Source organism: Pseudorca crassidens, chromosome X (genome assembly GCF_039906515.1).
Source record: "Pseudorca crassidens isolate mPseCra1 chromosome X, mPseCra1.hap1, whole genome shotgun sequence".
Lineage (NCBI taxonomy): Eukaryota > Metazoa > Chordata > Mammalia > Artiodactyla > Delphinidae > Pseudorca > Pseudorca crassidens.
In genome coordinates this window covers 4,194,568-4,219,866 of record NC_090317.1, presented here as the reverse complement: position 1 = coordinate 4,219,866, position 25,299 = coordinate 4,194,568, and the positions used below count along the sequence as shown (strand labels likewise).

At 40.4% G+C, this 25,299-nt stretch overlaps 1 protein-coding gene across 1 annotated transcript in view; it reads left to right on the top strand.

The window, feature by feature from the left end:
- The first annotated feature begins 681 nt into the window (after positions 1-681).
- PASD1 (PAS domain containing repressor 1) overlaps positions 682-25,299 on the top strand; it is a 188,124-nt gene continuing 163,506 nt past the window's right edge. The window contains exon 1 of the mRNA XM_067723970.1: positions 682-845. Coding sequence (XP_067580071.1) covers positions 682-845 — 164 coding nt within the window. The remainder of the gene's footprint in view (positions 846-25,299) is intronic.

Below are 25,299 nucleotides of genomic sequence, written 5' to 3'. Positions count from 1 at the left end.
CAGCCCCATCCTGCCTCCTCTTGAGCAGTGTCAATAAGACTATTATGATGAAGGCTCCCGGCAATAGTTTTTTCAGGGGAATTAGTGAAGTACTCAGAGAAGAATTTTTCAAATATCAATGATCTCCAAAACGGGCTCACTGTTTTCTAATTTCACACGGAGTTGAAGTATTTATTTTAGAGGGTAAGTGCTCTAATCATCTACAATATGCTTCATGAGAGGTTTTGATTTAAGCCTTGTCAGTCAATTTCTGCCAAGGTGGTATTTTGAAATCAGTGTATTACTTCCAGTGCCCGTAGAACATAGGGCTGCACTCATGTGCTGCGCTGTCGTGGGAAGTTTAAAAGCTCCTAATGGATCAACAGATTTTCAGCAAAGTAGAAACCATTTAAAAGTATGCAAAAAATGGATTAGAAAATAAAGTCATTATAGTAACTTGAAAGTGATTACTGATCCACAAGACTAAATGGGCTAAAATTGCTTGTACACATCTAATTATGGTGCACTAAATTTCAACTTTTCAAGTAGGTTAGTTTTTCAGTTGTTAGTCTTTGAAACTCTTTGTTTGCACTTGGAAGACATCAAAGCCAATGAGATAAGTACAGACTTGACTGAACTGGGTCACATTGATCCACTGATGTTAGTGATGAACCTGGGCTACTGTTGAATCTTGATGGTGTCATGTGGCAAACAATACGGCACCCTTCAGACCCGAGGAAGGAGGTCAGTCAAGAAGCACTCTGGAAGTGCCTGCTATGTGCCCTGGCGCTATTAGACAATGTGGGACTGATGCTCAGTCTGGAAGGAGGAGATGAACCAGAAGACATGACTAGATCTGCGGTCAGGTGTGAGTTGAAGAGAGCGTGGGCTTTGGAGCAAGAGCTCCCTGAGTTCAAATCCTGCTGCTACCATGTCATAGTCATAAACCTGGGTAATTTAGTCTAACTTTTCTGAGCCTTGGTTTTCTCATTTGTCAGTTGGGGTTAATAATGGTGGCCACTATGGTGAGCATGATGTAAGAGTCTGTATGTAAAGTCTGTGCACTTAGCATGCACTAAGTGTCGCTTATTTCCCTTCTCCTGTTCACCTCTGTACATGGTATAGTACCAACATTCAGAATAAGGCAATTCACGGGTATCTTTTCACCTGAACCCTGAGAAGGGGGAAATCCAGCACTCATGTGGCCTGAGTGCTGGGCTGGAAATGACGGAGGAGAAATGCACAGAGGAGGTGGGAACAGATAAGGTTGTCATGGTTAGAGGAAGCAAGGACAACACATAGTCCGTGGCTTCCCAATGACTTTGCACATAAAATCCCACTTAGAAAATGATACTATTGTATGGCAGACTGGAATTAGACAAATGAGGCTATTCACAGCTCGAGATGTCCTTCCCACAGGTGGAGCCCCTGCCCCAGCCTCTGTCAGCCAACAGAAAGACTGAGGGGGTCAACCATGTGAGCCTGTGACTAGTTTGTAGCCCACTGGTTGGGAAGTTCTGGTATAGAGAACTTAAAAGTTCACTGCACTAGCCCCCTTAAGTCCTTTTTGGAATGAGGCAGCGGGTGAGCGAATAAGACTTCAAGCAGTGAATTCCCTACGCTTGGCACTGGTTCCTGAGGTATAGTGCCAGGGACTGGGGAGAGGGGGCCGCCTGTACACAAGGAGCAAAGGCCAAGTGGACGGATGTGTTCGGTGCCCTCCCCTCACTTTCCTGCCTTCTGTAGGTGAGCTCTTTGCACTGGCCTGCTCTAAGCCACTGAAGTTCTCTCTGCGTGGCCCATAATGCTTTGTGTGTCAGTACTCAATAAATATATGTTGAGTTGGATTGAATATATAAAGCTACTGGCTAAAGGCCCTGACCTGCAGGTCTGAGCTTGTGCACTGAGCTCAGCATTTCTATGTTCTCCTTTATCTGTTTCTCCAAATCTTGCTCACTGAGCTCAGGATTCACCTCCAAACATAATCACTTTTTTTCAAAATTTTTGAAGTATAGTTCATTTGCAGTGTTGTGTTTAATTTTTGCTGTACAGCAAAGTGACTCAGTTATACATATATGTATTCTTTTTCATATTCTTTTCCATTGTGGTTTATCACAAGATATTGAATATAGTTCCCTGTGCTATACAGTAGGACCTTGTTGGTTATCCAGCCATAATCACTAGTTGCAGTTACACTTGGTCCTAGTGGCCTCTCTCAATTGAAAACGATCCAGTGGCTAAGTTTCCAAAGGTAGACCTCTCTCCTAAAAGAAGTAAAAGGAAGGAGATTCTGACACTTGCTAAAACATAGATGAACCCTGAGGATGCTATGCTCAGTGAAATAAGCCAGTCAAAAAGGACAAGTATTGGATGATTCCTCTTACGTGAGGGACCTGGAGTAGTAAATTCAGACACAGAAAGTAGGATGGTGGGTGCCAGGGGATGTAGGGAAGGGAAATGGGGGGCTGTTCAACTGGTGTGGATTTTCAGTTTGGAAAGATGAAAACATTCATGGAGATGGAATGTGCTGATGGCTGCCCAACAGTGTGAATGCACTTAATGCCACTGAACTGCACACTTAACAATGGTAAATTTTATGTTACGTATATGTTACCACAATTTTTTAAGAAAAGAAATAAAAAACACAAGGGTAACAGATGGTCTGTAGACCTCAGAAAGAGAAAACTGCATGACGGTTGAACAATCAATTTGATTCTTCCTTTTATTATTAAAAGAGAAAGCTTAGCGTATGTCCAAGTTACTGTAATTTTCAGTCCCATTTTGTAATGAGCTGAGTCACCTCTCTCTATTTCCTCCTTCTGTCTTCTCTCTTATAGTCTGGAAATGGATTTAAAATGTACTTGGGTCGGTGAAAGAACCCATTTCAGTTGAGCTCACTGTCAGGCCTCATGGACACCAGGAAGGGATGAGGGCTGGGAGAAGGCCATGGGAGAGGCAGAAAATCACTGAGTGAAGTGGCCGGGAGTGCCACTCACCTGCCATCACGGCAAGACTTTGGGCAGCCTTCCACCCTGTGGGTTAGTCCTTGGGAAAGGGCACTCCTTTTGTTGTCTTCCCAGGACCTGCCCAAGGCTTCTGGTGCTTTCTAAAAACTGAGTTGTGGCCTCAACTGAGCCACTAACTTATGAATTTGGTATGGTTTCTAGGGATACCTTGTAGCCCTGTCCGTGGGTCCAAGCCTCAAAGTCTCTTACCAGCAATAGACCCTGCAATGTGGGAACAGTCCTTTCCCTCAGGGACCAGATTACAGGCTTGACAGGTTTTATGGGTTGAATTGTGTCTCCCCCCATCCCCCCAAAATGATATGTTGAAATCCAAACCCCTAATACCTCAGAATGTGACCTTATTTGGAGGTAGTATTTTTATAGACATAATGAAGTTAAAATGAATTCATTAGTGTGTGCCCTAATCTAATAAAAGGGGAAAATTGAACAGAGACACAGACAAGCATACAAGGAGACACAGGGAGCAGACAGCCATCGACAAGCCCAGGAGCAAGGCCTGGAACACATAGCCCTCAGAAGGAACCAACTCTGCCCATACCTTGATCTCAGACTTCCAGCCTGCGGAACCGAGACAAAACTTTTCCAATGTTTAAACCTTCTAGGTTGCAGTATTTACTTTTAACAGTAGCCCTAGAAAACTAATACAGCAGATAAAGCATATTTTCCCCACATTCCCTTCATTCGATGCTGACAATGTGACATATGGCTGTTCATATTTACTGTAGTCCCCCTGAGAATTCCTTTCACCTCACCTCTCAGGGTGCCCCCACCAGCAGGCATTAGAGACATGTTGTGTTATTGGGCTCCAGGGAGAGTGAGTCACTCTGCAGAAGAGGCCTTCATCTCACTGATCGTTCCTGTCTCTTCCTAATGGGCAGCTTCTAGAAGTGGAAGGAGAGCGAGAGAAGGCTGATGATGAAGGACTTCTTGATCAAAGGGCTTTAAGCACCTTACTTGGAACAGGGGCCGCATCAAGTGTTCTCAGCTCAATGACTCATCACCAGAGCCTACCTGGGAGAGGATCACTTTTCTGATTTACACAACCCCCCTCTTAATATAGTCTTGTCACTTACAAAAGGAAGTAAAATTCCATGCTGAGATGGAGGGGTTATTCTAAGGAATTTAGAATGCTAAGGACTTAGTCATACGGACTCTCAATGCTCCCTAATCAGTATCACTGGGATATTGCTAAGGTTTTATTTAGTAAGTCCATTAACAGCCTCTTACCTCTTCTCAGTTCATTATTTAGTGCAGTTAGAGTGCCTATTATGGGAAATATGTACTGTCATCTGCAGCTTAGACATAAAATTATGCTCTGTGCATACTTGGTCAAAGCACTTCCACTCAGCTCATCACGATTTTTCAACCAGGACTGAGCAAATTGCTGTCTGATTATTCTGTCCAGCCCCATCAGTTAAGGGCTCTTTTCCAATCCAGTGTCTAAAGACTCAGACAAAACAAGTTTTTGTCTAAAAAGATCGGTTTTGAAAAATGAGATGAAGAGCTGTTCAAAGTGGTTTAGAGAACAAACTTCATTTCATCAAAGTACACTGTCTTCCTCACAAATCCTTTCTGGTTTAATTTCTCTCCAGTAAGTTTCACTGCCTCAATTGGTGCAAAATGTGCAGCAGTTGTGGTAGCAATATTGTCGTACTGGATATTAAATCAAATGTGTTGATTTTCTACGGGGATCCTGGCATTTTTCCACAAAGGTTTCTACCTTTTTCCCGCAAAGAACTTACAGGGAAGCAGCACATTCCTCTAACCCAGATCTCTCCTCTGAATTCCAGACCTGGAGAACCAACTGCACCTTGGACACCTCCACTCAGTTACACCCTAAACTCCTTAAACTCATCCTGTACAGCAAGTGAAAAATGAAAATCACCATCATCTCATCCCAACCAAATTTGTTTCCCCTTCAATACCCAGCATCTCAGGAGATGGCAACTACTGATTTGCCAGGCTCTGCAACTCCTCCTTCAACTGCCATCCTCAATGACTTGCCCTTTTCACCCCCATATCAGTAGCCAAACCCTGTTAACTCAGTCTTCTAAACCTCTTCTATCCTCTCCATCCTCGCTGTCTCTCCAGTAATTTAGTGTTGTTCTCTGAACAAGAAGATACCCATCTGGGATCCAAATTTGCTGTGGAGGATTCTCATCATGGCCCCATTCATGCATGGGTCTCCTCAAGTTTCTGTAAGTGAGCGTCCCCATGAAGCCTGTGCTGGCAGCAGATCAGGAATGGGTTTCCCTTTCTCGAGGGGAGGTCTGTAGCAAGGGGAAGGGGAGAAGCTCTGCTATGTGGCATGGAAGCAGGATGGATGGTATTAGCACACTCTACCTCTCCACCCCCAGACCCTGAAACTCCATGAGGGGAGGATGGAGAAGGGGCCAAAGTACACCCTTCTTCCTTGAGAGGCATTTCCCATGCTATCTGGGGGAAAAGGTGGGAGCCAGGACTGAGCCTGAGTCTAAATTAGGAAGTAGATGGGTTTGTCTTTAGTGCCTCCCACCTTCCTTTCTTTATTCTCTTCTGAAGTCCCCTGGGCACCCAGTACCTTCGTGGGATGGTAAGTCACATCAGCTAGACAATGGAAGTCAGCAGTGTGATTACACCCAAGAACGGTCATAGCAAAAGTCTGATTACTCACTGCTCTAGCAGGGGCTGGTTCTTATTCAAAGGATAAGAGATATCACTTTTCTTTTTCTTACTCCTATCCCAGACTTTGGTTGTACTACAGAAATGTTTGTGGTTAATGATGATGGTATTCACATAGATTGACCTTATTCCCGGGGATGTCTGTTTTAGTCTCAGTTCTACCCCAAGAGAATACCAACAAGGAGGAGTTTGTCTCTAGAGTGTGATCAAAGGATCTGGGCTGTCATCTGAGCTTACTCCTGTTCAAGTCACTAATGAAACGCCAGCCCCAAGAGCTCAGCATTCATCTGGTATAGTCATTTTCTATACATGCTGGTGGTCAAGCACATTGGCAGTGTCCCCACTTGGGTAGAGAGCAAGGATGGTGTGTTGCTCCCACTCACTTGCTGCTAAACTCAGAGCTTCTGTACAGTTCTTCTCTTTTCTATTCCACCTGATGATTTACCAGTCCTTTGGATTAATTTTTTAGTGTAAAATGTATCAGACATACAAAAAAGCAAAAAAAAAAAAAAAAAACAAACAGAGTAATACAACCAGTGCTTATATGCCCACCATTCAGCTTAAGTAATTAAACAGTACAAAATGCAATTGAAGTCCCTTGTCTACCCCACCCTGATTTCATTCTCCTGCCTCCTGCCCAAGGTAATTGCTCTTTTGTATTTAGTGGTTTTCATTCCCATGCCTTTCTCTATTCTTTTATTTTCAACAAAATTTTTTAACATCTTTATTGGAGTATAATTGCTCTGCAATGGTGTGCTAGCTTCTGCTTTACAACACAGTGAATCAGCGACAAATATACATACATCCCCATATCTCCTTCCTCCTGCATCTCCCTCCCTCCCACCCTCCCTATCCCACCCCTTCAGGAGGCCACAAAGCACCAAGCTGATCTCCCTGTGCTATGCGGCTGCTTCCCACTAGCTATCTACCTTACGTTTGGTAGTGTATATATGTCCATGCCACTCTCTCACTTTGTCACAGCTTACCCTTCCCCCTCCCCATATCCTCAAGTCCATTCTCTAGTAGGTCTGTGTCTTTATTCCCATCTTACCCCTAGGTTCTTCATGACCGTTTTTTTTTTTTCTTAGATTCCATATATATGTGTTAGCATACGGTATTTTTCTCTTTCTGACTTACTTCACTCTGTATGACAGACTCTAGGTCCATCCACCTCACTACAAATAACTCAATTTCATTTCTCTTTATGGCTGAGTAATATTCCATTGTATATACGTGCCACATCTTCTTTATCCATTCATCTGTCGATGGACACTTAGGTTGCTTCCATGTCCTGGCTATTGTAAATAGAGCTGCAATGAACATTTTGGTACATGACTCTTTCTGAATTATGGTTTTCTCAGGGTATATGCCCAGTAGTGGGATTGCTGGGTCATATGGTAGTTCTATTTGTAGTTTTTTACGGAACCTGCCTACTGTTCTCATTTGGCACATTTGCCAAAATCAATTGGTCATATTTGTGTGCACCTCCTTGGTTTTCTGAACTTTTCAGGGCTTTAACGGTTCCGTGTCACATCATGCATTGCCTTAATTTCCTCTGAGATATGTAAAAAGTGAATCATCATTTTGTAATGATACGCATATTGTAATTTAAAAAGATTTTGCAACAATATCTAATTAAGCCCTGATCATACAGTATGAATTTAACTTGATTATTGTTAGGCTCAACTCTTCAAGGGGCTAATTCTAACAATTAAATTAGCCTGAAGCCACAGAGAATCGTGAGGTGAATCAGAACTTAAAAGTATAAAGATACACTTTTCTTTTTTACTTTAAGAGACTAAGTGGGGAAACTTCAAAGCTGTTAGATCATAGAAATGTTAGAAGAGAAAACAGCAGATGGGAGTGGACTGGCTCAGAGGTTCTGCCAGCTAATGAAACTAAATGTCTCTTTTTATTGTATCTACTAAGTGGGCCTTCACTTATTTATAGTTATGTTGCCCTATGCAGTAGTTGTGTTCTTAGAAATTTTGAGTGCATGTCACCTGCACAGTGTAATGTACTAGAAAATAGCCCTCTCTAGACTGGAAGACAGTAGTCCAGGCATCTAGTCCCAGCTCTGTCTCGAACCCACTGTGTGACCTTAGACAATCACTTAGCTCTTTGGACATGAAAAACTGCACTTTATCAAGCACTTACAATAGCTGAGCTGCTATGCTGAGCACTTTACATGTTTGACTCCTTTAATCCTCACAGTAACCTTGTGAGGTGAGCCAATATCATCCCCATTTTACAGATGTGGAAACTAAGGCTTTGAGAGGTTAAGTAGCTTGTCCAAGGTCACATTCTTTTTCTTTTTAAATTAAATTTAATTAATTAATTTATTTTTGGCTGCATTGTGTCTTTGTTGCTGCGCACAGGCTTTCTCTAGTTGTGGTGAGCAGGGGCTACTCTTTGTTTTGGTGCACAGGCTTCTCATTGCGGTGGCTTCTCTTGTTGCAGAGCACAGGCTCTAGGTGTGTGGGCTTCAGTAGTTATGGCATGCAGGCTCAGTAGTTGTGGCTCGTGGGCTCTAGAGCACAGACTCAGTAGTTGTGGCGCACGGGCTTAGTTGCTCCGCGGCATGTGGGATCTTCCTGGACCAGGGCTTGAACCCGTGTCCCCTGTATTGGCAGACAGATTCTTAACCACTCTGCCACCAGGAAAGCCCTAAGGTCACATTCTTGGTGGCTCTTTAATGACCACATTACATCAATGGATGTCAGAGGGCAGAATTCAGGTGGTCAGAGGAGCTCTCTTTGGTCTGGGCTTCATATGTGAGGTAGGATCTTAATCCAGCAGGACTGAGGGTAGAATTTTGACAAGCAGAAGGAGAAACAGAAGTTACTTATATTTATTAGCACTTTACAGATGGGGAAGCTGAAATTTAAAGAAGTTATATAACTTGCCCAAAGTTACAATATTTTCCAGTACTTCAACTCATGTCGTACTTATAAGGGAATCAGGGCTCCTTTTCCAGGCTAAGGCCAACCTCTCCACTTGTCCTATGGATCCCATCTCTTTCTTCTTCTTGGGGAACTGACTCTTCATCAGTTATTCCCTGTCATCGATGAAAATAACTTCTTATTCTGGGCTGTCTCTTTTGCCCCAGCAATTAAACATAAATATATCCCCAAATCTTTCTGCATTAAAAATCCCTCCTCCTATCTTCATCTCAGCTACCTCTCAAGCTCATGAGCTATCTCTCTCCTGCTCTCATAGCCATTCGTCTGTAAGGAGTTGTCTACACTCAATGTCTCTACTTCCTCACCTCTCACTCACCCCCCTCCTACTGCCATCTGCCTTCTGTCCCCAACACTTCTCGTATACTGGGCTTACCAAAGTTATCAACGACATCCTTGTCACTAAGCAATGTTTCCTTTCTCATCTTCCTTGACTTCTCTGCAACAGTCAATGAACTTGATTAATACCCCTTCTCCTGAGGCTTTTCCCTTGGCTTACAAGACATGGTGTTCTTCTGTCATTTTTTTCCTATCTCTTTCTCTCCTTCCCTGTCTCTTTTGCAGGTTCACTGTCTTCCCACTTAGCCACTTTGTATTATTCTTCTAATATGTTTGCTGGATTCAATCTGCTATTATGTTGTTGAGGACTTTTGTGTTTCTGCTCATGAAGGATATTGGTCTGTACTTTTCCTGAAATGTCTTTTTTTTTTTTTAAAAATCATGGTATCTCTAGCTTCATAAAGTTAATCAAAAAGTGTTCTTCTTCCATTTTCTGGAAGAGATTGTGTAGAATTCATGTTAATTCTTCTTTAAATGTTGGTAAAATTTTCCAGTGAAACTATCTGGGCCTGGACATTTCTTTTTTGGGACATTAAAAATTATAAATTTAATTTATTTAATAGCTATAGGACCATTCAAATTATATATTTCATATTGAATGGACTGTGTTTGGATTGTTGTTTTTTGTGTGTGTTTTTCAGAGAACCGGTCTATTTTGTCTGAATTATCAAATGTATGTGTGTAAAGTTGTTCACTGTATGCCCTGTTGTCATTTTGATATCTGCAGCATCTGTTATGATATCTTCTGTTTCATTCCTGATAGTGGTTATTTGTGTTTTGTGTCCTTTTTGGGTGGTCAGTCTTGCTAGAAGTCTGTCAATTTTATTCATCTTTGCAAAGAACCAATTTTTTAAATTGATTTTTCTATTTTTTTCTGTTTTCAATTTCATCAATATCTTCTCTGATCTTTATTATTTCCTTCCTTCTGCTTGCTTGGGGGTTTACTTCACTCTTATTTTTCTAGGTTCTTGAGGTTGGAACTTAGATTATTTATTTGAGACTTTTCTTTTTTTTTTGTATGCATTTAGTGCTATAAATTTCCCTCTCAGCACTGATTCAGCTGTGTCCTACAAATGTTGGTATGTTGTATTTTCATTTCCATTCAGTTCACTGTATTTTTTAAAATTCCCTGAGATGTCCTCTTTGACCCATGGATTATTTAGAAGTATGTTACTTAGCTTCTGTGTGTTCATAGATTTCTCCATTATCTTTTATTATAGATATCTATTTTGATTCCTTTTTGGTCAGAGAATACACTGTAAATTTCAATTATTTTAAATGTGTTGAAGTTTGTTTTCTGGCAAAAGATAAGGTATAGTCTATCTGGTATATGGTCCTTGGGCCCTTGAAATCAGATAATATTAGTCCTCTGACTTTGTTCTCTTTCTCAAACTTTTTTTCTTTTTTTTTGCTATTCTTGTTCTTTTATCAATCTACATAAATTTTAGAATTTTTTGTCATCTATATCTACTAAAAAGTTTTCTGGGATTTTTATTGTGATTGCTTTGAATCTATAGATCAATTTGGTGAGATTTGACTTCTTAACAATATTGTCTTTCAAGCTGCTGACATGGTATATCAATCCATTCAGTTTGGACTTCTTTCATTTCTTTCTTTCTTCAAAGATGTAGTCATTCATTAATTTATCCATTCTACAATTCATTTGTTCAGTGTCAACCCTGTGACACACTGGGGTTAGAGCGGTGAATAAGGCAGATGAGAGCTTGGCCTTTAGGGGGAGACAGACAGTAAACAAGGACGGTGTGATCAGGAGGGACACACAAAGCGTTGGTACATCATCCAGTAGGGGCTGCAGGGGAAGGCAATGAGGGGGGCATTGAAGGCCTCCACCAGGAAGAGCCATCCAAGCTGGGATCTGAAGCATAGATAGGAGTTAGGCAGGTGAAGGGGGGAAAGGTATTACAGGCAGAGGAAGTAGGGTGTGCCAAGACTTTCTTCCAACATTCAGCTGCATTATGGGCAATCTGGTTTCATGGGACACCAGCCTTTGGAGTGTGGAGAGCCCTCAGGGACTAGTTTTCAGAGAGGAACTCTAAAGCTGTGCAGGTGTGTTGCTGCATGAAATGTTAGGAGAACACGGATTCAGTCTAGTCTGACTGTTTGATGGGATGTTAGGAGCAGAAAGGAGGGATGTGAGTGTATATATGTGTGTCCCCATCTCTCTTAGGGAGGGGGCTGGATACTGAGTTTGGAAAGGTAAATTGGGAAGGGCTTGTGAAGACTTGAATGCCACGTTACGAAGCTTGGACCTTATCCTGAGGGTTGAATGGTAGTGCTCTGAAAGGTCAGATCTGTGTTTTAGAAAGAGCAAGCTGGCTATGGTGTGAGAATGGATTCAACAACTGGCTTAACCCTTGTCTCTTCTAGAATGTAAGCTCCATGGGAGGAGGGACTGGATATGTTTTGCTTACCACTGAATCCTCAGCACAGTACCTAGCTCATGGCAGACCCTCAATAAAAATTGGTTGAATAAATGAATGAATGAATTTACTGCAAGTGTCCAGACAAGAGATGTTGCAAGACTGAACTATGCAGTGACAGGTTTCGTGTGGTACTAAGAGGATCAGACCAATAGGACCAGGTAATCAGAATGTACATAAACTACTTAGCACTGGCTCAAGCACAAGGTAAATGCTCAATAAATGGTAGCCGTTATTGGCTTTTTATCAATGATGATATCTAGGCTCCTAAAGTTTCTGGCTTGGGGTTCTAGAAACATCGTGCTCAGCACTCATCAGCAGTCCACTGAGATAGAAAGAAGCTGTTGGGGGAGTAGGTAAGTCTGTAAGTGAAGATAATGAACTTCGTTAGAGACATTGAGTTTTGAGGGACTGTCATGAGATTGTTGGCAATGATGATCTGGGAGGCACTGGAGACAATCCTTAGGTACCATCAGTAGCAGCTTTACATAACACAACCAGGGCCCAAACAATGGAAAAAATGTAAGAGCCACTATCATCCTGAAAGCTTGGATGTGATTTGGGCATGGGGGAGTGTGGTCCTCAGGAGCTTATGGTCAGGAGAGGTGGCTCTTGCTGATATTTTGAAGAGCTTGAGATGTTTTTTGGCTAGAGCTTGGAAAACAGGGAATGATGTGGAGTCTGACTGGTCAGTGTCATTGGGAAGAGGTCTACTGAGTAGGCTTACCCATGGTCCAGGCTCAGCAGTCCAAAGTTCTACCTCTTCTAGCTCTTAAGACATGAGAAGGAAGAGAAGCATGACACCTAGTACTCCATTTACTCTTTGAAATTTCTGAAGATCTTCAGCAACTGCAAATATCTAGACAGGACTCCAATCTCATTGTGAACAAATGATTGAGTTCAGGTAGATTATGTCTCCTTCCCATTCCCAGCAGGTCCCTGGGTACCAAGCCAGAGCCCTCATCTGCTGGCCCAGCTACCCACCTGCCTGTACATCTCCCCATCTACCTGGCCAACTGGCTGCCAGGGCTCTCAAAGTCCCTCAAACTCTTTCACTTCCAGTTGGCTTTGGCTGCGTGGGCCTAGAGGAACATCCATAAAAAGATTCCTCCTGTGGTAATTTACTTGCAAGTCTCCCGGTGAAAGGAATGAGTCATACAGCAAAGACAATCTTGTCAACCTAGCCAATTCTGCTCTTTGTAGTCCCTAGGCTTTAGTGAGAAGAGATGACATTTTAGGAATCACCCAGCTGCTTGAGCCAGGGACTGACAGCCTGTTCCCCCAGGGATTCTGCAAAGACTACATGGGGTAAGAAATGAGGAAACCTGGCTCAGAAGGAGGAGGACCAGGCTGGATGATGCCACCCTCCTCTCCGTGGGAGACTGTGTTGTTTTCTATCCACCAAGCATGTTTCCACCGTTTGCCACTGAGCAGTCAACAGTGGAGAGACCTGGCCCTTCCAGGAGCCATCAAGGCTGGTTGGGGTTGTGGGCAGCCTCCTCTGGTTCTGGGCACACAAGGTAAGTGCATCATTTGTGATTGTGACCAAATTGAAACCTACCCTTAAATCAAGTGTTGGCTTCAATTATTATCTCCTCTCTGTATTCTTCTAGGAAGATTCCATTGTTTGGCTTTTATCAAAACACTTACAGGGGAAATTTGAAGTGTGACTGATATTTCCCTGTCCAGCTGGTCACACTGAATTTTGACAGTTACTCTCTCATTAAAACTGCATAACAATCCAGTGAAGGCCACATAGGGCAGGAATTGTCGCCATTGTCATGGAAATCAGGCAGGACTGGGCAGGAAGCCATAACCCACCACTTAGATGTTTTATGATTTCAGACAAGTGGCTTAATCAAAGTTTTTGCTTTTGAGCCCCCTCTTATCTATAAGATGTGTGTAATATCCATTCTTGGGATTATTAAATGAGGGAACAACATGCATATACGTACGTGTATATATACATATATGTGTGCTCCATCAAAACATTTATAGATTATTAAGTATGTGGATAGATGATAGAGAGAGAGAGAGGTGATGGACAGGTAGGGAACCCATGGAGAGAGATCCCTCTCTATTAATGGGCAGCCCACAAAGTCCATGAGATCAGGCCCGTCCTGTCATTGTTACCCCCATCCTCCATTTTTGAAATGGAACAACAAGCAAGCAGCATTAGCATTAGCACTGAAATCCGTCTATGTCCTGGGTCTGTACAAAGATGATTTTGTTAACTGTTAGGGCTATTATAAGGATTAGGTGAAGAAAATACCACTGATGTATTTGCATATGTTTGGGTAGAGTACATCTCCCAGTCTGGCACACAGGAGACCTGCAGAAAAGTGTGGTGAACCAAACATTTGTGGAATGAATTTTTAAAAAGCCATAAGTGCATCAAGCAGTCCTCTCAGTGGCTAGTAAAGCCCATGTGCTCAGATGAGTTGAATAGCGGTATTATATTAGTGTTTGTGAAGAGTCCCATAATCTTAATAGCTACAGCTCTCTAGGGGCACATTTAAGGACCTCAAATGAATTGGGAATATGGCTAAGAGGAAACAGCATTCAAATCAAAGGTTCTACAGTGGTAACTAGTTGAACTTGGCTGGAAATTAAATATGGACACAGATGTGGTCTGTTTCCATTTTTCTCCTATTACTTGGCAACTTATTGGACTGAAGCTAGGAGCACAGATGCCACTGGAACTAATTGGAATCTTCCCAGGCTCTGTGCCCTGAGGTTGGTAGATGACCACAGTGGTAACATGATGGTGGAACAACTAGGGAATTCCAACATCTCATGGTTGGGAGGGAGGAAAGTAGCCAAGACTTTCAGTGCTATAAACAAAATAGCCTGAGTCTTCTGTGGGGTCACCTGCCTATGGAGGAATCAACCAGGTCCAGCGTCTCAGAGCAGAGGAGCTGGGGTGTGTTGTGTCACTTATGAAGTGAGTGCTCCCTTGTGCCATAAAGAACCCAATCCAAGGCCTGGCACCGAGAATGTGCTTAGCAAACATTTGGTGAATGAGTCCAATTGGAGACTCATGGATAATTGAGGACCTCGAAGAGCTTTTGCTTATGTCAACATAATAGAAATTAAAGGTGAAAAATGTAAATATTTTCTTTGTTCATTTAGAAATAACATTTTAATGGAAAAAAACCTGTTTTCCAAAACAAGAAAAGTTAGAAGAGTGGCATTGTTTGTTCTTTGCAAATCTCTTTAACATCTGGTTTAATAGAAGAGAGCTGGATTTTCCTACCTCCAATATATTGTGATATTATACGTCATGTAGCCTCTTGAAGACTCCCCTGTATACTCATGAGGAAAAAAATAAACAAGTAATGCCTTAGTATTATTATGAAAAGATTCTTGATCTAGTAGATCCCCTGAAAGGCTCTCAGGAACCCCAAGCAGTCTGGGGAACCATTGCTCTATGGTATATATCCACCAAGGCAATTTCTGGGCAATAGGTTATGCACATTTTTAACCTTACTAAATATTTCCAAATTTCTCTCCAAAGTGGTTATGACAGTTTATACCATCAGAAGCAGTGTTTGGGAGTTCCAGTTTCTCACATCTGAGTCAAAATTTGGTATTATCAGAATTTTAAAATTTTACCAGTCATGAGGGGTATGTTTTAAATTTGCATTTCCCTGGTTACTAGTGAGGTTGAACATATTTTCATGAGTTTATTCAGGTGCTGTCTTCTGTGAATTCCCTGATACTATTTTTTTGTTCAATTTTTAATGCATTTGTTTATTCAGCTTTGATTAATAAGAGTTTTTAGTATATTCTTTATATATTCTACTCCCTTGTCAGGAATAAGTGTTCTAAATACTTCCATGCCATTGCTTGACATTTATTTTTGATGCACAGAAATTTTTTATCTCAATATAATCAAAATCACAGGCTATACTTTTTTTCCACAGGCTATACTTTTGGAGTCTTACTTATTTAATTCTTCCTTACCCAGAAGATATAAATATCTTCTTAATTTTTTTCTTCTAAGAATTTTAATGACCTTATTTTCACATTTAGATATTTAATCTGCCTGAAGATTGACAGGTTTTTGGTATGTTGTTAAGTAAAGATATACTTTTTTTTTTTTTTTTTTTTTGCCATGCCACATGGATTTCAGGACCTTAGTTCCCTGACCAGGGATTGAACCTGAGCCCTTGGCAATGAAAGTGCAGAATCCTAACAACTGGGCCTCCAGGGAACTCCCAAGATATACTTTTTTATTTTCATATTTTATATAAAAATAACCAGTTGTCCTAGGATTATATAGTAAATGCACCATCATTTCCCCCGCTTATTTCCTTACATGTGGCGAGCTGTTTCCAGATTTTCTATTTTGTTCCATTAGTTTGAGTTCCCTCACTTTGTTTTTCTTCTGCAAAATATTTTTTTTATTCCTTGTTATTTTGTTATTCCTTTGTTATTTTGTTAATCATTTACTATTAAAAGCTTTTAATGAGATACATAATACAGTTGACCCTTGAACAAGGCGGGGGTTAGGGGCGCTGGCCCTCCACACAGTCTAAAATCTGAGTATAATTTATAGTCGGCCCTCCATATCCACAGTTCCTCTGTATCCATGATTCCACATCCACAGATTTCAACCCATTGCAGATTGTGTAGTGCTGCAGTATTTACTATTGAAAAATATCCGCGTTGTTCAAGGGTCAACTGTACATACAAAAGAATATATAAATTGTTCACGTAGAGTTTAAATTATAAAATGAACACCTAACTAGCACCTTGGAAGTCCCTTTAAACCTCTACCCAATCACATCATTCTTCATCCCCCAAAGGCTACAGGTAAACGCTGTCGTTAGTGTTGGGTTAATCATTCGCCTGCTTTTTTTTTTTTATAGTTTTACTGTATGTACCCCTACTACATATTGTTTAGTGTTGCCTGTTCCTAATATAAATGGAACCATATCATGTATTTTCTCCTTGTTTTCTCTTGTGACTTGCTCCCTTCCCTCATTATGTTCCTAAGATTCAGCTTTGTGAGGTGCATGTAACTATAATTTATTCACTTTTACTGCTGCATAGTATGCCATTGTGTGAACGTATCACTATGTATTCTACTATTAGTAGACACTTGGGTAATTGTTTCAGGCTTATGCACATTTCAAACAACACTACAATGACTATTCTTTTATATGCCTCCAGATGCCCATATGAAACAATTTCTCCAAACCAAGGAATATAATTGCTGGGTTATAGGGTAAGGGGATGCCAATTTCAGCAGGTAATGTCAAACTTTTCCAAAGTAGTTGTTATATTACTACCAGCAGTGGGTGCAAGTTCCTGTTGCCCCACATCTTGTCTATGAATACTCTCTGTTTTACCTTTGTCAATTTGGTAGGTATGAAATATATCATTTTTGTTTTAATTTTCATTTTCTTGATTAATATGGTCTTAAGCACATGTTTGTATGTTTATGGACCCCATGCAGTTTATTTCCTTCAAAATGTGTCTTTTGTCTAGTTTTTCTATTAGGTTATAATTTTCTTATTGATTTTTAGAAGTTCTTTATCAGCTTTATATACTTAAATATGTTATTCCAGCATGTAGCTTGTCTCTGCTACTTTCCTTAGGGGTTCTTTTAATGAACAGAAGTTCTTAATTTTAACGTAGTCGAGTTGATCATTTTCCTTATTGGTTTGTGCTTGTTTCTCTAACCCAAGATCATAAAGTTGTACGCTTGTACGATCTTCTGAATATATTATAGTTTTGTATTTTACATTTAAGTCTTTAATAGAATTCTAAGTGATTTCCATGTGGTGTGATGCTGACATTTCTTTTCTTTTCCTTTCTTTTCATTTTTTTTGTGTATAGTTAAACTGTTCTCTCAGAACCATTTGTATTTGTAGTCCATCCTCCTCAATGATTTGCAGTTCTTTCTTTGTCATCTATTAGGATACTGTGTACATGTGCATTTATTTCTCGACTCTATGTTTGGGCCTTTGTTTTTCAGCATAAATTTTAGAATTAGCTTTTTGAATTACACACACACACACACACAACCTTGGGAATTATATTGGTACTGCATGTAATATATAGATCGATTTGGGAGAGAATTGATATTTTTAAAATATTGAATCTTCCTATCCAACATCACTATATATTTCTCCATTTATTTATGTATTTTAAAAGAATTTTCAAAAAAATTTTACAGTTTTCTCCAGAAAGGGCTTGCACATAATTTGTTAGGTTTATTGCTAAGAGTTTTCTTATTTTTTGACACTATAAATTATATTTTTAACTTAATAGACTTTATGTTTTAGAGAGATTTAGGTTTATTGAAAAACTGAGTGGAAAGTACAGAGAGTTCCCATATGTGCCCTAACACCCACCTCATACAGTTTTGTCTATTATTAGCATCTTGCATTAGTATGGTACATTTGTTATGATTGATGAGACAATATTGAAACATTATTATTAATTAAAGACCAGAATTTACATTAAGGTTCACTCTTTGTGTTGTACATTCTGAGTTTTGACAAATGTGTAATGATTTGTATTCACCATTACACTATCACACAGAATAGTTTCACTGCCCTAAACCCCCCCTGTGCTCCACCTAGTAATTCCTTCCTCCCTCCCCCATGAATCTCTGGCAACCTCTAACCCTTTAACTGTCTCCACTGTTTTGCCTTTTCCAATATGTGGGTTTTTTCAAATTGGCTTCTTTCACTTAGCAATATACATTGAAGTTTCCTCCATGTCTTTTCATAGCTTGATAGCTCATTTCTTTTTAGCACGGAATAATATTGCATTGTACCACTATTTGAATGTACTACTCTTTGTTTATCCATTCATCAACTGAAGGGCATCTGGGTTGCTTCCATGTTTTGGCAATTATGCATAAAGCTGCTATAAACATCCATGTGCAGGTTTTTGTGTGGCCATAAGTTTTTAACTCCTTTAGATAAACATTAAGGAGTGCGGTTGCTGGATTGTATGGTAAGAGTAGGGTTAGTTTTGTAAAAAACTGCCCAACTGTCTTCCAAAGTGGCTGCACCATTTTACATTCCCACCAACAACGAATGAGAGTTCCTGTTGCTCCATGTCCTTGCCAGCATTTGGTGGTGTCAGTGTTTTGAACCCTGGCCTCTCTAATATGTGTGTAGCAGTATCTCATTGTTGTTTTAATGTGTAACTCCCTAGTGACATATGATGTGGAGCATCTTTTCATATGCTTATTTGCCATCTATATATCTTTGGTAGGGTATCTGTTAAGGTCTTTGGTACATTTTTTAATAGGGTCTTTTGTTTTCTTATTGCTGAGTTTTAAGTGTTTTTGGTATATCTTGGATAACAGTTCTTTATCAGATATTTCATTTGTAAAGATTTTCTCCTAGTCTGTGTCTTGTCTTGTCAGCTATGGGTTTTTTTGTAGATGCCCTTTATCAGGTTGAAGAATTTCCTTTCTATTCCTAGTTTGTTGAGTTTTTATCAGGAAAGGGTGTTGGATCTTGTCAAATGCTTTTCTACATCTATAGAGATTACCATGTGATTTTTGTTTTTTATTCTATTGATATTATGTTACATTAATTGATTTTCAGATGTTGAACCAACTTTGTATTCCTGGGATAAATCCCACTTGATCATTGTATATGTATATATGTATATGTATATGTTGCTGGATTCAGTTTGCCTGCATTTTGTTCCTTGTGTTGGATATTTTCACATTCTTCTTTAACTTTTTTTTCTGCTTTGCAATTAGGTTACTTGGAATAGTTTTATCTTTTCTTGTTTTCTTTAAAGCTTTAGGAGGAAACAGCAGCATCTGTTCTATACTTAGTTATTTCCTACCACAGAGGCAAGACGCTTCCGAATACTCTATACTATACCCTGTGAATCATGAGATTTCCAGTGTGGCTGGTGGGAACTGGCTCTATTCCCAGCTCTATGAGAAGTCCAAGCATAGATTCCCTGAATTTGGAGGAAAGTTCTTTCTCTAGCCTTGGCTAGTTTTCTCATATGCATGTGCTGATTAGTACTCTGCCAAATCCTTGAGCGGGATCCTCTGTGAACGTCCTTCATTTTCTCTCTGGGCAGGTTTTTCTTCTTTTGTACTCTGTCCTAGCTAACTCTAGGTGCTTTGGTCTCCTCCGACTCTCAGAATCCCTCCTTATTTTCAGGGAAACACAAAACAGTTGTGGTGTAATGAAAAGTGAACTGGTTGTGAGTCAAGAGGCCTGGTTTCTAGAGTCTGCCGTACCGTTGCCTCATTGTGTGACTTTGATCATGTATCTGCCACCTCTATGAGAACTCAGGATCTCTCTATTTAACAAGAGGCTTGCTTTAGATGACTCTTCAGCTCTATAATGCATAACAACACATATGTGTTCCATGCTTCACAATTTACAAATAACTCTCATATCCATTTTCTCATTTATTCCTCCTCTGTGTGGTAGTCAGGGAAAGAATCATTGTGCTATTTTACAAGTGAGGAAACTGAGTCTCAAAGATGTGGTATCATAAGACTAATAAATAGGAGTATTTGGACTCAAATTCAGACTTCGTTTCCCTAAATCCAATGCTATTTCTACTTCATATACTAAATTCCATGACCCCACAGTTTCATTTGTTCACTCAACCAATGCTAATGGACTATGTGTTCATCTGTGCTTTTGGGTCAGCAGACAACTTCAAGAATATCCTAGAAGTTACCAGAAAGCATGAGTCAATTTTTTCTTGAGAAGAACACTTTTATATTAACTGGCAGATGGTCAGGAGGGTTCATTCAGTATGGTGAAAATCCCCTCATATTTTTGCCATCTTAACTAGGATATCAGAGGGATTAGCCCAACCCAAATGGTTATTTGGTTATTTTTGAGTTCTGGGATCACTGGCACAGTGTGGTATTTCCTTTGTCCCCTTGGAGGCACTGTACATACTGAGGGGTTTTCCTCTTTTACAATGACTACTTGGAACACATTTGATGTTGCAGTCTATGGAGGCCAGACTTCGATGTAGATCAGCCAGATGTCCCAGGGCCTGGCACTATGACACTCAGAGACCTGATGTTCCCTTAGAGGCTTGGCAGCAGTTGATTCTTGGCAGTGCATTTTCCTGACTCTCCAAATTTACAGTTCCTCTTCACATGACACTCGGGCTGCTGTAGCTCATGAAGACCTTTATAAAGACCAGCTTGGAACTGAGTATTAGGAAGCTGCACACAGAATATTGTTCTTGCGGGAGTTCTTTCAGTCGTTCAGCAAATATTTGTTGAGTGCCAATTTTATTCTGGGCAGTGTGCTAGGTGATTGAAATACATCAGTGAATAAAGCAAAGTTTCTTCCCTCATGGAACTTACACGTAAGCAGGAAAAGACAGATGGTAAACATGATCCATATATGAATTTTATGACAGTATACTGGAAGGTAATAAATGTTTATGAAAATGAAAAAGTAGAACAGGGTAAGGTGGATTGAAAGTACAATGTATATGTGGGGGGGCATGGTGAGGTTGGGGCAGGATGATATATTAGAAGGTGGTTTGAATAGACCTCATTGAGAAAGTGATATTTAACCAAAGACTTGAACAAGGTGAGGAAATTAACCTTATGAAATTCTGGGGAAACAGCATTCTAGAAAAAGGGAACCATCAATGCAAAGGCCCTGAGGCAGGAGTGAGACACATGTTTGAGGAACAGTAAGGAGACAAGTGTGGCTGAAACAGAGAGAGCAAGGTGAGTGGCAGAAGAAGATCAGACAGGTAACAAGAAAAGGGACCTGATAGTACAGGGCCTTACAGGACATTTGTAAGGACTTGGAATTTTCCCTTTGAGTGAAATGGGGAACAAAGGAGTGACATGCTCTGACTTAACACGTTAGAAGGATTTCTTTGGCTGCTGTATTGAGAATACACTGTAGGGGTCAAGGGAAGACCATTTAGAATGCTAAGGCAGTAACTAGATATGAGATAAGGGTGGATTGAACCAGGGTGGTAGCAGTGGAGGTAGTAAAAACTGGTGGGATTCTGAATATATTCTGAAGGTAGAGTCAATAATTTAGTTTTTCACATGTTGAGTTTGAGATATCTTATGTTCACACAAAGCCCTGTATGTGATTGTTTGTAAAGGTTTTATTCATAACTTTCAAAACTGCAGACAACTCAGATGGCCTTCAGCAGATGAAAGGATAAGCACACTGTGGTACATCCATGCAATGGCATACTAGACAGCAATAAAAGGAATAAACTAGGGATACACACAACCACATTGATGAGTCTCAGATGCATTAACCTAAGTGAAAGAAGCCAGACTCAAATGGCTACATACTGTAAAATTCTATTTATATAACATTCTGCAAGAAGCAAAACTAAAGGCACAGAAAAAAGATCAACATTTGTCAAGAAATGGAAATGTCAGAAAGAGCTGACTACTCAGGGGCACAAGAGAAGTTTTAGGGGTACTGGAACTGTTCTATGTCTTGATTGTAGTGATAGTTATACTAACTCTACGTGTTTGGCAAATCTCATAAAACTATATACTAAAAAGGGTGAATTTTATTGTATGTAAATTATACTTTAATAAATCTAAGTTAAAATATTATGTAGCCCATTCTTCAAATTGCTAGGGTAGAACACATATTGGTTGAATGAAAATAAATGAATCAATGAACATGAGACAGTGTTTGTAGTAGGGAAAAGCAATCACCTTTTGTGCATTAAGTTTATAAAGTAGTGAAGACTCTTTATTTTGATTCCAAGTGCTAGTGCCCGAAAAGGGGGACCAGTCGTGGCCACTACTGTCAAACGCACAATGTATGACCATCATAGATTCTGATGGTCTTAGTAAGGCAAGAGCATGTGGATTAAAGCATTCACACAAAGCATTTGGCAGTGTAGGTATGATGAATGTTTCTTGGGTCTTTTCTTTCCTGCTATGGGGATTGTAGCTGTTTCATATGTTTCAGAGGGCAGGTTTGAGCTGTGTCGCAATGCGAACGGAAAATGGAAATTTCTGGAAGGTATTTTTAAAATTTGCCTATTATACAAACAGACTTTTCTTGATTTTTTTCTAAATTGTTTGCTCCAGTTTGCATCTGTGGGTTTTTGTTTAGAGAGCAGCTGTAGAGAATTACAGCTCCCAGCCTCAGACTTACAGATTCTATCTTTGCACATTCTGAAATCAGTCAATGTTATTTCAGAGGCTTGCTGCTTGAGGATTCCCTCAGAGCGCTTATGGGACCCACCAAAAAGAAACAGCCTGCCTTGGCCTCCACTCCCCTGCTCTGTCTTGAATTTACAAAGTTCCAAGCAAACACAAGAATTATGGTACCTTGTCAGGCACAGAGGAAGGCTCTACATCTGTCCCAGTTCTCATTATTAGCTTTGATAGAAACTTCCGGTGGGGCCTGGCTAGACAATAGTCCATAAGCCATTGCCATTAGATGGATTACGGTCACAAAAATAAGCCTTGGACTGTGAGCTGCCTGTAGCTTATCTTAATGCCACAAGAGCATTGAAATGACTGCCTCTAATTAGCCAGCCATATGGCTTTGCTGCATTCATGAGCTCTACCAAACACAGTCAATCAAAGTTTATGCGCTTGTTTCCATTCAGTCCCCAGTCTCATCTGCCCTTTCCCACCTCTGTACCATTGCTCTTGCTCTTCCCTCCACCTACTCTCTTGTTCCCAGCCCTCCCAGGTATGCCTGTTGAAATTCTCCCATTCTTTAAAGCCAAGTTCCCATCCCCTCTCCTCTTGGAGGCCTTCCCGAAACTCTGCCCTGGAACACTTCCTCCCTCCATTGACCCTCCTGAGTGATACGTATGTCCCTGTCTTAATACTCCTTCTAGACCACAAGTGATGGGAGGATAAATACAGGGCTTAGTCATCCCTGTACCTCTTCACCTCTCTCCTTCCTCCACCCTCTCCTCTCCATCTCATCTCTGGGTCTGCCACAGAGCCCTGTTCAGAATGCACAATCAGGAAATGTTTGCTGACGTGAAAAACCAGAAGTCAGGATGAGCAAATGATTGAGATTCTGCCCTCTGCATTAGCCCCTGGGAAATCAGACAAGTTTTGAGTGTATACCACCCAACATGCAAATATCTAACATTGTCTTTAAGTGTTTAGAATTGCAGTATATAAACTCAGCTATAATTAAGACTTCAAAACTCCATAGATTTCTTCTACCTCCACATAGAAATCAGAAAAAAATAACACCTCAGCAAACAAAAATGAATGTCTGCTTGAATTTAAGAAACTTGTAGATTCTGATTGTTTAAAGAAAACTTCAAAGCAGAAGGGAACTGAGCAGTATTTAATTCAAAGAGTTCATCTGATTACAGGTGAGACACACAATTCCCTGTATAAATGGCAGCAAAAGGCTGCATTGTCAATTAGAGAGAGGAACACAAATATGGAGGTAGAATTCATACCTTGTCTGATTTGAAACCTGAATATTTACTGTTGAGATTTGTATGAGATTAGATTTCTCTGCTTAAACACTAAATCAAGCTTAACAGGAGAAGATATTGCATATAAACAATGTTCTCTCAAATGGTATCTTTAATCCTTTCATTAAAAAGGAAATCTAGCTGAGCTTTTTATTGCAGACATTGATGGCTCTATAAATTCTGAGCCATGTGCTAGAATTCGTGCACCCTTAATAAGAAAAGGTGTACCTTGCTGACTTATAGATGCAGCAGGGCTCACAAGGCACTGGCTTAACACCCAGGAATGTCTGGGTTCCAGTCTTGTCTCTGCTACCAACTTGGGCAAGTCCCTTCTCCTCCCGGGGCCTTGGTTTCCACGTCTAGAGGTAATTGAATTATGCTGGTATTTTCTATCAATGAACCTTAGGCAATGACGCGAAGTTCGTTAAGTTGCAGCTCTCCTTCTGTTTTATGCTATTGTTCATTATTTAGTCCATTTGCAACCACACCTTATAGTTTTTAAGTATGATAACAACTTAAGAGACTGACATGGTGTCAATATTTTTTAAATGTCTTTGGCGTTTCATCTTTCTGGATGCATTAACCTTCTCATCATTGTGATGAGTGTTAAAGTCAATCAAGAAAATGTCAAACTTCTGTCAGTTTCCTCCCTTGCATTTGTTACTGTGGAGAAACCTCACTGAAAGTGTTGTATTTAAAGCACAGTCCCTTAGCTTAACTTCTTCATTTGTGGCAGGGAAGGGTCCAGAAACTGCAGGCATCAAAGCATACTGGGAAATTGGGTTGCTAGCACTCAGCATCTGGCCATTACACCAATATGTGTGCACTACCCCAGCCATGGATGCCTACAGAGTTCTGTTTGTGGGCCTTGACATAACATATGACACTCTCATGTGTTGGGACCCAGCCAAGAGTGGCCTGCTCGGTGGGACTAGGAAATTATCTATCTTTTATCCAGATATTTTGACTTCACGTACTGGGCCTTATTACAGTGGGGTGTATTCAACTGGAAGGGCCCATTTTGTTGCTCTTCACTGATTGCCTGTCTAGAGACAGTTTCCTTCTGAGGGACTAAGGGTGTTGAGCAGGAATCTCAGTACACATGGCCTGCAGAAACAGAAATCTCATGTCTGATGAGTTAGCCTTGCTGTTCAAAGACGTACCTCTCCATCTCCCTCCCTAAACGTTTGCACTATCATATTTATAGAATATCAGGGGCATTCTCATCTGCTTCAAGAAGGGAGGTGGAGATGAAATGATTTTTTTAAAAAAATCTGGTCACTGCTCTGTAAAGTAGTCAAGTTTACACTGACAATATGAGAAATTTTGACTGCAAAAATAAGCAATGAAATTTTCTTATTTCCTGGAATTATGTCGACACTGGTGATGATGAATATTTTCTTTGGAGTTACATTTTTGCAGTTTGAAATTTTAGCTGGGCTTCCCCCTAATATCTTTTTTTTTTAA